Source organism: Artemia sp. Qi Xiang Cuo, chromosome 10 (genome assembly GCF_049724085.1).
Source record: "Artemia sp. Qi Xiang Cuo chromosome 10, ASM4972408v1, whole genome shotgun sequence".
NCBI lineage: Eukaryota > Metazoa > Arthropoda > Branchiopoda > Anostraca > Artemiidae > Artemia > Artemia sp. Qi Xiang Cuo.
Window position 1 is genome coordinate 60,913,719 of NC_142803.1, and position 13,639 is coordinate 60,927,357.

At 37.4% G+C, this 13,639-nt stretch overlaps 1 protein-coding gene across 7 annotated transcripts in view; it reads left to right on the forward strand.

Moving 5' to 3' along the window:
* LOC148947983 (uncharacterized) overlaps window positions 1-12,131 on the forward strand; it is a 49,810-nt gene extending 37,679 nt beyond the window's left edge. For 6 of the 7 annotated variants that reach the window (XM_089095626.1, XM_089095624.1, XM_089095628.1 and 3 more), the window contains exon 4: window positions 10,795-12,131. In XM_089095626.1, the coding sequence (XP_088951752.1) occupies window positions 10,795-11,561 (767 nt within the window). In that variant the 3' untranslated portion in view covers window positions 11,562-12,131. The remainder of the gene's footprint in view (window positions 1-10,794) is intronic. The other variant, XM_089095623.1, reaches the window with a different exon arrangement.
* The last annotated feature ends 1,508 nt before the right edge of the window (window positions 12,132-13,639 follow it).

Here is a 13,639-nt window from a genome sequence, read left to right on the forward strand (position 1 = left end):
TTTGTTAGTCTGGACACATACAATGTCTTTCAATTTAGTTCAGTATCCCCCTTGACATTCCCTGAAGTTTCACCTTAACTTGCCTTATCTTGTTCGGAGTCACCCGGGATCAAGTATTCTCCTTTTCTCAATGGTAAATCCTTTATAATAATAATAATTTACATCAACCCTCTTTACATACATGAAATGCACTTAGAGGAGTACAAAACTGTAGAAAAATCAAATAAAAATGGAAAAAATAAACAAGAAAAAACTCACAAAAACAAAGAACATCTCAGCTACTTAAGCAACACAGTTAAGCTAAACAACTAGGTGGAAATTTGACAATATTTTCTTGGCACTTATAGAACCTGTCCACATGCTGGTCCATTTTTGAAGAAATATCAAAAACCCCATATCTACTTGAAATGTACCAGTTGCGAGTTCAAAGCGGCGATTGCAGAAGATAGATATATAGATAGATCGTGTATTTCTAAAGCCCAAGGGTCAAATACACAAAGAAATTTATAAAAAGAAAAAAAAATAAAGAAATCACCAACAAAACGAATTACAAAGCACACAGAAACGTAATGCACAGCGAAAAACACCTAATGTAGCGAGAAAATAATTGTAATTCTATATTATAATTAACAATTAACTGCATAAACTTTTCATTCTTTCTAAGCTTTTTATCTATGTACACACTAACACGAAATATTGTGGTTGGATTACTGCTTTGTAGAATACCAGGAAGCAGCAAAAAATGCCATGTAAATATTTTCCCCTGAAATGAGAGAGCACCGGGTACTTCCGGAGAAAATGGCCCAAGTCTTCATCCTTATCTCTACAAAGTGGACAAACATACCGCCCTTCAGGACCAACTATCTTTTTGTTGAGCATCTTTTGCTTGCTCTTGATTGAAAGCCAATTCGCCCTAAGCTGAATCCATCGACATGAAATCTTAACCGGTAAATTAAATTTAAAATAAACTTCCTCTCCAAAACTAGGCTTAATCTGTTTATAAGGTTTCAACGTTATATAATTTAAAACCAGCCCTTGCCAATACTGAATTTCTTGATCCTCTAAGATAAATCGTACCTGGCTTTCTAAATCTGTTGGTAAATCACGGGACCCAAGACCATCATTCCATGAGTAAGGCATTCCCATTTTTTGTAGTAATGACTTAATTTGGGACGGCCACGACGTTTTCAAACCATAATTCAACTTCTGATAATATGCTACCCCTACTAGTCTATCTTCATTTCTCCTAATTAGCTTCAACCAAAATCTAAGCATCAAAATAGACCAACGTAGCTTTAACGATATTTGAAAAAGCGGAAGGATGAATATCTAATTTTCTTGTTCTCAGATAGTGTCAAAAAACTTCATAAAGGGACCAAGAAGAAGACAGGCAGGGCGAAAAAAGTGTTGTAATGGCTGCCCAGGGTCATTTTATGAAACTTGCCTTTAACTCGAGCAAGCAGCCCATACGATTTTCTAAGCTTTTCTTTCAACGCCAAGATAACAAGTGTATTAGTGGTTATAACATTTGGTCCAAACGGGAGACCTAAATAATTCAGAGAGGACGAGGCAGAAATAGTTTCTAGTCCAACATTGGTAGTAACGGAGGGTTGTTAAGACAAACCATAGACGAGAAGCTCAGTTTTAGAGGAGGCGACTTGAAGCTCCATCTCATTAAGACCGGAGCAAACTGTATGAACTGTATTTTGTTCAACCTCGAAATCACCTGATAATAGAAGGAAATCGTCTGCATAACAGAGGTGGCTGACATCAATATGGGGCTCAATAAGAAATGGAGGAATATTTTTAGTAACGGTTCTGATGGTATTATTGAAGAGTTGGACTAAGCACAGAGCCTTGTTTCACACCTTTCTGAATTGTGATGGATTTGTTCAGCTAGTTACCTAGCTGCACCCGTTGGACATATTACCTTTCCAATTCCGTAAGAGAAGGCAAAGAAAAGGGTTTATTCCATTTCTCAATAGCGAAAAATTGCATATGAATGAATAATGGAATCAAACGCCTTTGAAATGTCGATTGCACATACACACAGGTTCTTTTTCAGCATCCTATAGCAGTCTAAAATAGCTATAAAAAAGTTGCGTGTGCGTTTGGCACACCCAAGCCTTCGTGAAATACAAACTGGTCGTCCCCATGAACTTTGTGTTTATTTCTTGGAAGATTAGTTAAAAAAAACTTTTTCCACAAAATAAGTTTTTCAAATAAAAGTAAAGAACTCCATTAAACAAAAAATGACCAAAAATAAGATCAAATAATCTACCAATCGTGAAACTACCACAAATCAGCAACGATAAATAAATGAAACCCAAAACGAACAGAAATTACAATAATTAACCGAGTCAAACTCAAAACGAGCAGAAATTAACATAAGTTGGGTGCAAAACCCCGATGCCCTCCCAAGGCCAGAACAAAATTTGCACTTTACCCCTTTTGAAGGTTCTACGACAACGCCTTCTATAAAAACCTTATATGCCCCTAGGGCATAACTTAAAACCCTTGTCCTGAGGGTTGTGGGGGAGTATCCTCCTCAAAAATATATTTTCAATCTGGAAATCAGCTACGCTGAACAAAATGGCTATCTGAAAATTTTTATTGGATGTATTTGGGGGAATGAGGGGCGTGGGGGGGGCTAGTTGCCATCCAATCATTTTCGAATATTAAAAAGGGCACTAGCCCTTTGAATTTCCAACCGAATGAGCCTGTTTTGAAGTTTCTACGACAACGCCTTCTATAAAAACCTTATATGCCCCCAGGGCATAACTTGAAACTCTTGCCCTGAGGGCTCTGGGGGAGTGTCCTCCTCAAAAACATATTTTCTATCTGGAAATCAACTATGCTGAACAAAAGGGGTATCTCAACATTTTGATTGGATTTGTTTGGGGGACTTGTGGGTATGGGGGGTGGGCTAGTTGCCCTCCAATTACTTTCAACTATTAAAAAGAGCACTAGCCGCTCGAATTTCCAATCGAATGAGCCCTTTTCGAAGTTTCTTCGACGACTCCTTCGATACGAAGTGCCCGGGTATGGAGAAAAAAACAAAAAAAAACACATTATGCCCACATCGTTCTTTACTTAGGCAGCGCTAGCGCGCTGCCTATGATCAGCGTTTACTATTTGGAGCAAATAGTAATTGGCTCTGTACGATTCACAAATCTTTGGATTTTTGCCCTTCTTTAAGACACAGGTAACAAGACCTTCCGAAAGAGCAGTTGGAATATATTGCAGTAGAAATACAAGCCTGAAATAATAGTGACAAATACCGTATAAAGTGGGGTAGCGTAATTTTTTTTAGTTTTTAACCCTTACCCCGGGGGCTGTGTATGACTTGCCATTAGTGGAGGTATAATGTAGACCTTTTGACTATATGAGCAAAAGGTTTTTTTTTATTTTTTTTACTCTGGTCAGTGTAGGGGGTGGTGTCTAAGCAAATAGGGGAGGGATTGACTGCCCCCTGATTACTTTCGAACATCATTTTAAAGATGCCCATAAAATTTCAACTTATTTCCCCATCACCTGCCATGAGATATTGCTAATGCCAGCATCAACTATTGTGAAAGCCATCATCCACATAGTTTGTTTTAGTTTTATTCTATGTCTTCCTCACTTTTCCTGAATTTAGTTGTAAATAAAAGTAGTTACGGTCCAATCGGGAGGTCGCAGTTGTGAGTTGTCGTAGGTAGTCTTAGTTGAAGTTGCAAGTAGTTGATGTTCCTTGTAACCTGGTTCGTAATTGTAAGTAGTCACAGTTATAAGCTGCCGCTGTCACGCATATTTTATGTAATATTGGTGGTACTGAAAGTTTTGAGTTAATACCCTTATCGTTTCCTAACTTATTGCTGATACTCCTTTTTGATAACTTGATAATACATAGTGGCTTTTGATTTTGATCACCATACTCTTCAACCGGAGGCTTTTGGGGCTACGGCATCTCTGGAAGTCTAATTATTTGACCGTTTGTCTATTTTGAATTGTTTTCTTTGATTTCTACCAGCGTTGAGGGGCGGCGGGCATCTATAAATGGCGAGGAGGCTAGTTGTCCTCCAAATTACAAAATCCATAGTGATATAATATCTTGAATTGTTGGCATTTCCTGGAATTAATATCACTATATATTAAATATTCAATTTATTCTCTTTAGTTCTTTTTAGTCATCTTGATTGTTGTTAAATGATTAATTTTCATTTGTTGTCACTGTTTTGAGAAACTAAGCATACTGTGGAGATAACATAATAAGAGCTAATGCTTCATTGTCTTGTTATTGATTTTTTTTCCAGAGCCACTTCATGTGAAATGGATGGCCGTATAAACTTTACAGGGGGCTCAAGCGATTGGGAACTGAAAGTCATAGTTGCCTTGTTCAGAGTCAAAAGCGATCAAAGGGCAACCTGCCTGCTCCTAAATCTTCTTTTCCCGAAGATATTTGATCAAAATTTCGAGGTTGTTATTTTTTCTAAATAGTCCAAAGGTCAAATAACTGTGCTTCGGTCCATAAACTCCCATAGCCCCGGTGCTAGAGGTGTAAGTTATGTAAGTTGTCCATTCTTCACATATAAAGTTTTTTTTTTCTTGTATCAAATAGTTTGCAGTAACGAACTGTAAGTAAAGAGTGACCTGGCTAAACAACAAACAAAACTAAAAAGTAATATTTGCAGCAGTTAATCCATCAAAAGACTAGGTTTTTTATGCTAATTACAAATATATAAAATTCATTAAGTTTAATATTACCCATTGTTGGAACCCTTGGTCCCAGTTTTTTCAGATAAATGTCCCTCCCAGATTAATTTCCTTTGGCCCCTTAATTATTTTCCTTCCTTAAGTAATAAATATTAATTTTCCTATTATATTTCTGACGCTATTTTGGGTTCTCTTAACTGCGTACGTGCTTAATAGACCACGAGGGAAAAATTGCGCAGTTAGGGAGGTCGGCCAGTAGATTAGTAAGTCCAAGGATTGGCTGGAAAAATTCATTACCACCCTCGTAACCCCCGCCGCAGCGTGCGGCTAGCGGGCTGGGAGGAAGTGTCCATTTTTTTAGTCAGTTCTTTTTATACCGCGTGATTGTTAATGCAGTAAGATTTTTCTATGTACTCCTTTTAACTTTTCAGCTTAGGTCGGATCTAAAAAGGTTAGTTAGAAATTTTATCGGTAAACTTTGGCTTTAAATGTGGCCATAGACCATCCGATCACGTTAGTATACGGAACCGTTGGAGTAACCTCGGAAATCCCACCGATTTGGGGCCAAAGAGGGATCTTCCCCCTCCAGTAAGTGGCATAGCAACTCTTTGCACCTTTTTTGCCTCTAAAAGTGGTGACCCCGCACGATAAGCCTCCAATAAGTGGTGCCAGTGGTACCCACACATCCAATAAGTGGCGGCAGAAAATCCTTCAATAAGTGGTGGCAGCGAGTTAAGGTCCTATCAGTAAATCTGATAATAAAAGAATTCCGCGCTTTCGAAGAGACAGGTTAATTTGGCCTACAAAGTAGCCTATTTTGGTGACATAAAAAGGCAAAATTACGCATTTAATTATTAAAATTATGAAAGTCTATAATGGGCTGTGGGCCTTGTTAGACAAAAATAAAAAGAATAACGTGAAATTAATGAGTTGAGTCTAAAGTGGGGAAATCTCCGTATTTAAAAGTATTACAGGGTTTAAGGACAGATAAGAAAATGTTGAAAGTTGGGTTATTATTTGAGTGAATTGGCGGACTTAGAGATAATCTTCAGTGACGAAGGTTATAAGAGTATTGAGGACGGCAAATTAGGAGAATTCGTCAGTTTGAGCGCATATTGGACAAGGAAGGTGAAGGCACCTGCCCTATTGAGTAATCTGCCCAGGAGGAGATTATATTTGAAATACTAGTATCCAGGAGGAATACGTGATTTGTATTACAGGGTAGTTCCCCTGTTTCATTTTAGTCCAGCTAATTCATTAGTGGAATATTCGCGCGGTTTATTGATTATTTTCTCGGCCAAGCCCTGTTAATTTGTTTTTCAGAGATATATTTCATTCACATAAAACTGCTTGCTGTGACAGATTTCTTTATTCCCTAATGAAGTCTAGATATTCCAGTTATTTGAAAAATTGTTGAACCTCATTACACGGAGCTGATAATTCACAATAGTAATTGCGAACCATAATTTTTGCGTGACAGTTTTTGAATTTACCAAGATTGACTAATTGAATAAGAGATAATATAATCAGAGAGAAGTGTACGCGGTAAAAAGAGAGGGTACGAAATAAACAAAGAAGAAATAATATATGAAAAAAACAAGACGAACTCATCCCTCAGAGGCTGTTCCAAATGAAGGGGAGTTACCGGATAGAGATATTACATATATATAAAAATTTAATTAATAAAAGTATTTTAAAAGATAGACTGACAAAATAAATTTTGAATTATGCCGGACATAGATGAGATTAAAAGTGGAAGTGAATCCAATAGAAAAAAGAGAGAGAGAGTTAGAAAATAAAGGGAGAAAGATAAGAGACAACAAATATTAAATTTCATGAAGGAAGTGAGAGAACGAGATAGACGAGCCAGAGAACGAGAAGACGAAAGAGATAGACAAGAAAGAGAGGAAGAAAAAAGAGCTAGAGAAAAAAAGGAAGAGGCTGATGGAATAGCCAGAGAACAAAAAGTGGGGATTGGAAAAATAGCTATAGAGATAGAAGACAGCGATCACCAAGACTTTAAAAGAACACTGATAGGCCAAAGAGAAGCCTGCTGGGGAATTCTAGAAAGTGATACTTTATCACAACTAACTTCTAGACCGTCAAATAGCCATAATAATTTATCTAAGAATCAATTGGGAGAAAACGAAAATTACCAAACATTAAACACTTTTACGAGAAAATATAATACTTCGCTAACTACGGGGGGAGATGAACCGGGCCATAAAACAAATGAGAAGGCTGTGCCACCCTGTTGGAAAAACGAAATACTTGATACGCGGGTTCAAAATGTCGATGATCCACAAAGGGGTGCGGAAATAAATAGAAAATATAATATTGAAAATAAGACGTGCGAAATTGATTTTTCAGGAAAATTTGCAAATAATAGAAAACATGAGACCACTTTTAATGAATATGAGACGCGAACAAGTACAGGCCAAAATGAAACACCGATTGTACCAGAGAGAAATGAGACAGAATTTATTGTACGCGCTTTTCCTCGGAAAGTTCGAGAGATTTTAGTAAAATATGAAAAACCGAATGTTAGAGTTAAATTCCCATTTGAAGATGAAATAACTGTTACTGCGGTAAGAATAAAAAAGACTAAAAGAGAGAAGAAAGATATTAAGCGGAACTACAATAAAGAAAGATAGTCGAAGATGGACACTAGAGTACAGTTCAGATTTCATGACGATTTATTTAATGCTACTACAAAAGAAAAGAAAACTAAGAGAGAGAAAAGAAATATTAAACGGAGCTACAATGAAATTATTCAGTCAAAGATAGTGGACACTAGAGTCCAAATTAGATATAACGGTGATTTATTATTTTGCGCGAATGACAGAATTGAGAAAAGTAGAGACGAAAAGAGGAATGCAAGGAAGAGACAAAATTGGGAGATTAAGCCTGCAGTGGTGAAAAACAAAAAAATGTTGGATGGGCTGTGCCTTGAAAACATGGGGAATAAGGGGGGAAAAGAGGACAAAGACCCATGGGAAATAAAAGAAGATGGTTACAAAAGAGAGATGAATGACCTACAACGGGTTGGGGGAAAGTTGGGAGATATTAAATGTCGAGCCGGATTGGAAAAATTTGGAAACGAATCTGAAATTAGTATTATCAATTTAAAAGATATGTCGATCCTTTATGAGGGGGAGGAATCTCTTGGGGAAGATCCCCTGCGGGAAGTCGCAAAAGGTAGCCATTTTCCTCAATGCACAACTGGCGGACAAGTTGTGATCTATTTACAGAGATTTTGCCTTTCTGATCTGGAGTCCTTGGGGGATACTCTCTCCCAGTCACTTCACACTTCACTCGAACTTTGGTCCAGCAGCCCTTTTCATAGCTGTTATTCTTCATGGGAATCGAAAATTATTTTCGGCAAATTGTATTGAGTGCGAGATGTGTCTAAATTTTGTTTTCAATTAGCATCAACGTATATTCTTCAGCTAACTATCCCAGGGGAGGGAAACCAGAAAAGAGCGATTCAAGGTTCGCTCAGATTTTTACTTCATTTTCCTGAACCCTTATCGTTTTCAAAGGCCTGTGTATTTTCCGCCTTAGACTATTTGAAATTATGCCAAGAGGCAATTTACTGTTTTCTTGAGATGTGGGGTTGTTTACACAGATGAAAATTAAGAGGCTAGTGCAGCCAATTTTTCACGATGGCTGGCATCATCGAAAGTGCCAGAAATTGATTCTCTGCTCCTCTCAACTGTAAAGTAAGTAGATCTCGACTATTGTTGTTATTGATTATCCTGTTCACAATCAATTAAAAATAGAAAAGAATATGTCATACTGACCGTATTGAACACGGCTGATTACGAGGCAATACGGATACATCAGGACAAAATCATAGTACCCTATACTACTCGGAAGGGCAGAAACCCTCGCACGGCAGGAGCTCTCAGGAAGAAATGAACCTGGAAGACCAGAGGAAGATGACAAAAAAATTTAGTGTTTATTCTAATTTGATTTTGTGTCTGAATTTCCAGCCAATCCAACGGGGATGTGGGCCATTTATCTTAGGAGGGAGGTGTTGGAGCCCTTGGTACCAGTTTTTTTAGACAAATGTCCCTCCTAGATTTATTTCTTTCGGCAGCTTAATTTTGTTCCTTCCTCAGGTATTAAATATTAATTTTACTATTATTTTTTGACGCCATTTTGTGTCCTCTTAACTGCGTACGTGCTTAATAGACCACGAGGGAAAAATTGCGCAGTTAGGGAGATCGGCCAGTAGAATAGTAAGTCCAAGGATTGGCTGGAAAAATTCATTACCACCCTCGTAACCCCCGCCGCAGCGTGCGGCTAGCGGGCTGGGAGGAAGTGTCCATTTTTTTAGTCAGTTCTTTTTATACCGCGTGATTGTTAATATAGTAAGATTTTTCTATGTACTCTTTTAATTTTTCAGCTTAGGTCGAATCTAAAAGAGTTGGTTAGAAAACCTTATCGGTAAACTTTGGCTTTAAATGTGGCCATAGACCATCCGATCACGTTAGTATACGGAACCGTTGGAGTAACCGCGGAAATCCCACTAATTTGGGGCCAAAGAGGGATCTTCCCCCTCCAGTAAGTGGCATAGCAATTCTGCGCCATTTTTGCCTTTAAAAGTGGTGACCCCGCACAGAAATCCTCCAATACCCATCAAAAGCTATGAGCCTGAGAAAATTAGCCTTTTTTTCTCAATGTGGAATTTTGACTATTTAGCCAGAAGAAGCATCATGGATACACCTTTTTTAGTTCTCTTTTTGTTGGTTTTTCACAAGGGTTAAGGTATTTGTTACCATACTGTTACTTGGGTATTATTTATAGAAGAGATTTTGATTAAATTTCCGGGGGAGGTGATTTTCCAGCAGGCAATTTAAACGGGGAGAATTTGGACACTTAAGTATTATAGCGGCAACAGTCAAGAATTGAAGTTAGGCTAATCCTAATGAAAAATACCAAAACATGATGAAAATATAATACTTTAGAAACAAGTTTGGGCTAAAGTGTCATTTGGCACTTGCAGACGGTAGAATTTATAAAAAGAACGTAGATATGAGCAATAGCTTTTGTATGAACTATTAAACAACTCTGTAAGCTGTTCTGGTAGCCCGCTAGCCCCAACATTTGAGAAATGGCGCCAAAATGCCATTTTTGGTGTCATTTGGCAATTGCAAAAGGGGAAATTTATATAAAAAAAACGTAGATATGAAGAATAGCTTTTAATTGAGTCATTAAACATCTCGTTATGATGCTCTCGTAACCCGCTAGCTCTGGTAGAAAAAAAGGAGACACATTAGCGCTACCAATTCAAAAAAGGTGGTTTTCCTGGCTATTCAAGGTGGAGGACTGTAATTCTCATGTACAAGGTTTTAGAACATGCTGATCCCAATGGTCCCCTTTTCACTGTGATCTGACGTTTAGAGGGTTTGGGCTTTCTTCGAATTCACCATAAATTTATTTCCGCAGTCAACTTTTACTTTAAATACTAACCGAAATAATAATTAGCATTCCTGAATCAGTGTCAAATGACAATTTTTCTCATTCGGCAGTTTTTTTTCAAATGGGTTTTTCAACTTTTTGTTACTGTGGGCTTTGGTTTGCTCTTTACGAGGTTGTGGCTATTACTGCAACCATGTTAGTCAACCATGTAAGTCGTGAGTTTTGGTTTGTCTTACAAGTGTCATTTTAGGTTTTATTGTAATTCTTGTGGAAAGGAGCAATAGTAATAAAAAAATGTGAGGGAGCAGTTGATATATGTGAATAATGTCTAAAAACTCAAGAAATGAAAGGGCAAAGAATCTCAATACTTTGACAAATTTGCAATTGCAAGATATTTTAACACTTTGTCAGATTTATTGCTGGGTTGTAGGCACAGTTTGTAACTGAACCCTCAACCAGATTGATATCTAAATAGTCTACAAATTCAGATTCCATTTGTTGCTTTATTTGGTTCAGAATGTTCATGTCTTTAGCATTAAGAAAACGGCTATATTCTTACTGAATGTATTTTGCATTCCTTTGTTTTTCCTAATCTTGCCTATTGTTAGATAATATTTGAGTTCAACTACCCGTTGATCTTAATCCTTGTTATTTCACTTTTATTTTTTCTAGATATCACTATACCTTTTTTGTCTGGTTCTGTGCATCTTAAGCAAGAAGCGCATTTTGATAGTGACTTTGAACTCTCGACTGATTTCTGTGAAATTACTGAAGATGATTTGACGAAAAACAAGAATCTTGGAGAAGAGCCAAGTTGTTTGGTGAACGTGTTGCCGCAAGAACGAGCTGAGGGAAAAGCTTTCGAATGTGGTATATGCAAGAAAACTTTTGCTCGCAAATCTGTTTTATCTGTACACATAAAAATTCACACTGGACAGAAGCCATTTAAGTGTCAAATATGTGCAAAAAGTTTCTCTCTTAAGCATGTTTTATCTAGACACCAAAGAAGTCATACTGGAGAAAAACCATTCCAGTGCCTTGTATGTGGCAAGTTCTTTGCTTCTGCTTCTAGTTTAAGCATACACCAAAGAAATCATACTGGGGACAAACCATTCGAATGTAAAGTGTGTGAAAAACACTTTGTTTCTAGTTCTCATTTATCTAAACATCAAAGAACGCATACTGGGGAAAGGCCATTCGAATGTCAACTGTGTGAAAAGCGCTTCATGTCTAGTTCCCATTTATCTACTCATCTAAGAACACATACTGGGGAAAAACCATTCGAGTGCCAAGTATGTGAAAAAAATTTCCCTTCTATTTATTATTTATCTAGACACGAAAAAACCCATACCGGGGAAAAATCCTTCGAGTGTCCAATATGTAAAAAAAGGTTCACTTCCAGTTCTTATTTGACTATACACCGAAGAACTCAACACTGAAAAACCTTTCGAGTTTAGTGTATGAAAAAAAAAAGTTTTTTACTAATCAGTCTTTAATCAACCCCGAAAAGACTCACAAGAAAAAGAAATTTTGCAAGCGAAAGCTTTATTTCCAGCTCCAATGTATTGAAACTCGAAAGAAATCATGATGAGAAAAATAATCTTTTCGAGTGCTTGAATGTGAAAAGGTTTCAATGCTTTCATAGGTTTTTTTTTGTGCACAAAAGAAGTTACACTCGAGAAATGCCTTTTGATTTTGCTAATGTGAAAACATACATAGTAACTAGAACATTTTTCAGTTTGACATTCTGGCCTCGTCATTCTAGACTTTGAATTAGTACAAGCTTTTGTTCTATTTATACTTCATCTAAACACCTAAGAACTCATACTGAGAATAAACTTCCATTCTTTCAATCATGTTCATAATTTTTGTGTGCGCATAATGCATTAAACTTGAGAAACCCCGTTTATTGTGCTGTACAAGAAATAAAGATCAAAGTTTTATGAATATAATCTATCTCTTCTTTCTGTGCATGGCATTCTAAGTTTTTCAGTGGACAGCAAGAGGATGTGTCGACCAAATTTTCACTCTTAGGATAATAGTTGAAAAGTGCCTGAGTTTTCAAACACCTTTGGTCCTCAGTTTTATAGATTATGAGCAAGCGTTCGATTCCGTTGACAGAAGGGCTTTAGTGAAGATCTTGTCCTTGTATGGTATACCAGACAAATACACTGAAGTGATTAGTGCTATATATGAGAATAACACTGCTGCGGTTAAGGTTGGAAATGAGGTTAGCAGTTGGTTTTGTCTTAAATCAGGAATTAAGCAGGGTTGTGTTCTATCCCCCTTAATATGGATTATTTTGATGGACTTTGTTTTAAGGAGTACAGGAAAGGCAATGAGAGAACACAGAATCAAATGGGGAGGAAAAAGTCTCCTGGACTTGGAGTATGCTGATGATTTAAGCATCCTAGATGAAAGTGTGAGCAAAATGAAGGAAGTTTTAGAGGTTTTGCAAGTTCAGGGTGCTAGAATTGGTTTGAAAATTAATGTTAGGAAGACTAAGTCACTAAGGCTAGGAAAAAGTGAAGATTAAATAGTGACGCTGGGTAATGAAAAGATTGATCAGGTGGGCAGCTTCACTTACCTTGGTAGTATTATTAGTAAAGATGGTGGGAGCAGTCAAGAAATATAGAATAGCCAAGGCTCAGGGTGTTTTTTCACAGTTAAAAAAAGTCTGGAAGAATAGGAAGATAAGTCTGCAAACCAAGATTAGAATATATGAAGCTACAGTGATGACAGTGGTCAAATATGGCTCTGAAGCATGGACGCTCCGAAAAGCGGATGAAGATTTGCTAGATTTTTTTCAGAGAAATTGCTTAAGGATTGTTCTGAGTACCCAGCTGACTGACTGTATTTCAAACAATAGGCTATACGAAAAATGTGGTTCAATACCGCTCTCTAGGGCTATAATGAAAGAAAGGTTGAGGTGGCTAGGGCACGTTGTGCGGATGAAGGATGACAGATTGCCGAAGATTGTTCTTTTCGGCCAACCGTCTAGGGCTAAAGAGAGAGCAGCTCGTCCCCGTCTGGGGTGGCAGGACGTAATAAAGAAAGATTTAAAGGAAATGGGAACTTCGTGGGCGGGTGTAAAAAGGTAGACTTTGAATAGATTGGGATGGAGGAGGAGCGTGCGTAGCTGTGTTGGCCTCAGGCGGCTTGGTGCTGCGGTGAGTTGTTAATAGTAGTAGTAGTAGTTTTTATATAATCTGCAACGTTCAAAATCTCATGTGGGGAAAATGATATTTTATTTTAAATTTCAAATCCTTTTGTTTAATTTTGGGGAAAGTGTGATTTTCTATTATTTTTTTTTTCGCAGTATAGCACTAATTAGGGAAATCTGGCACCCATCCATGCAACGCGTTCAAAGAACAAAGTGTAATATTAATTTGTTTGAGTAGATATCGTAGTAACGGCCCATGACTAGACTATCTGCCTAAAGCAATTTCTCAGACCCTGATATCTCTGCTAGTGCTGCCTAAGTAAGTAGCGGTGTGGACAAATTGTATTGTTCCTA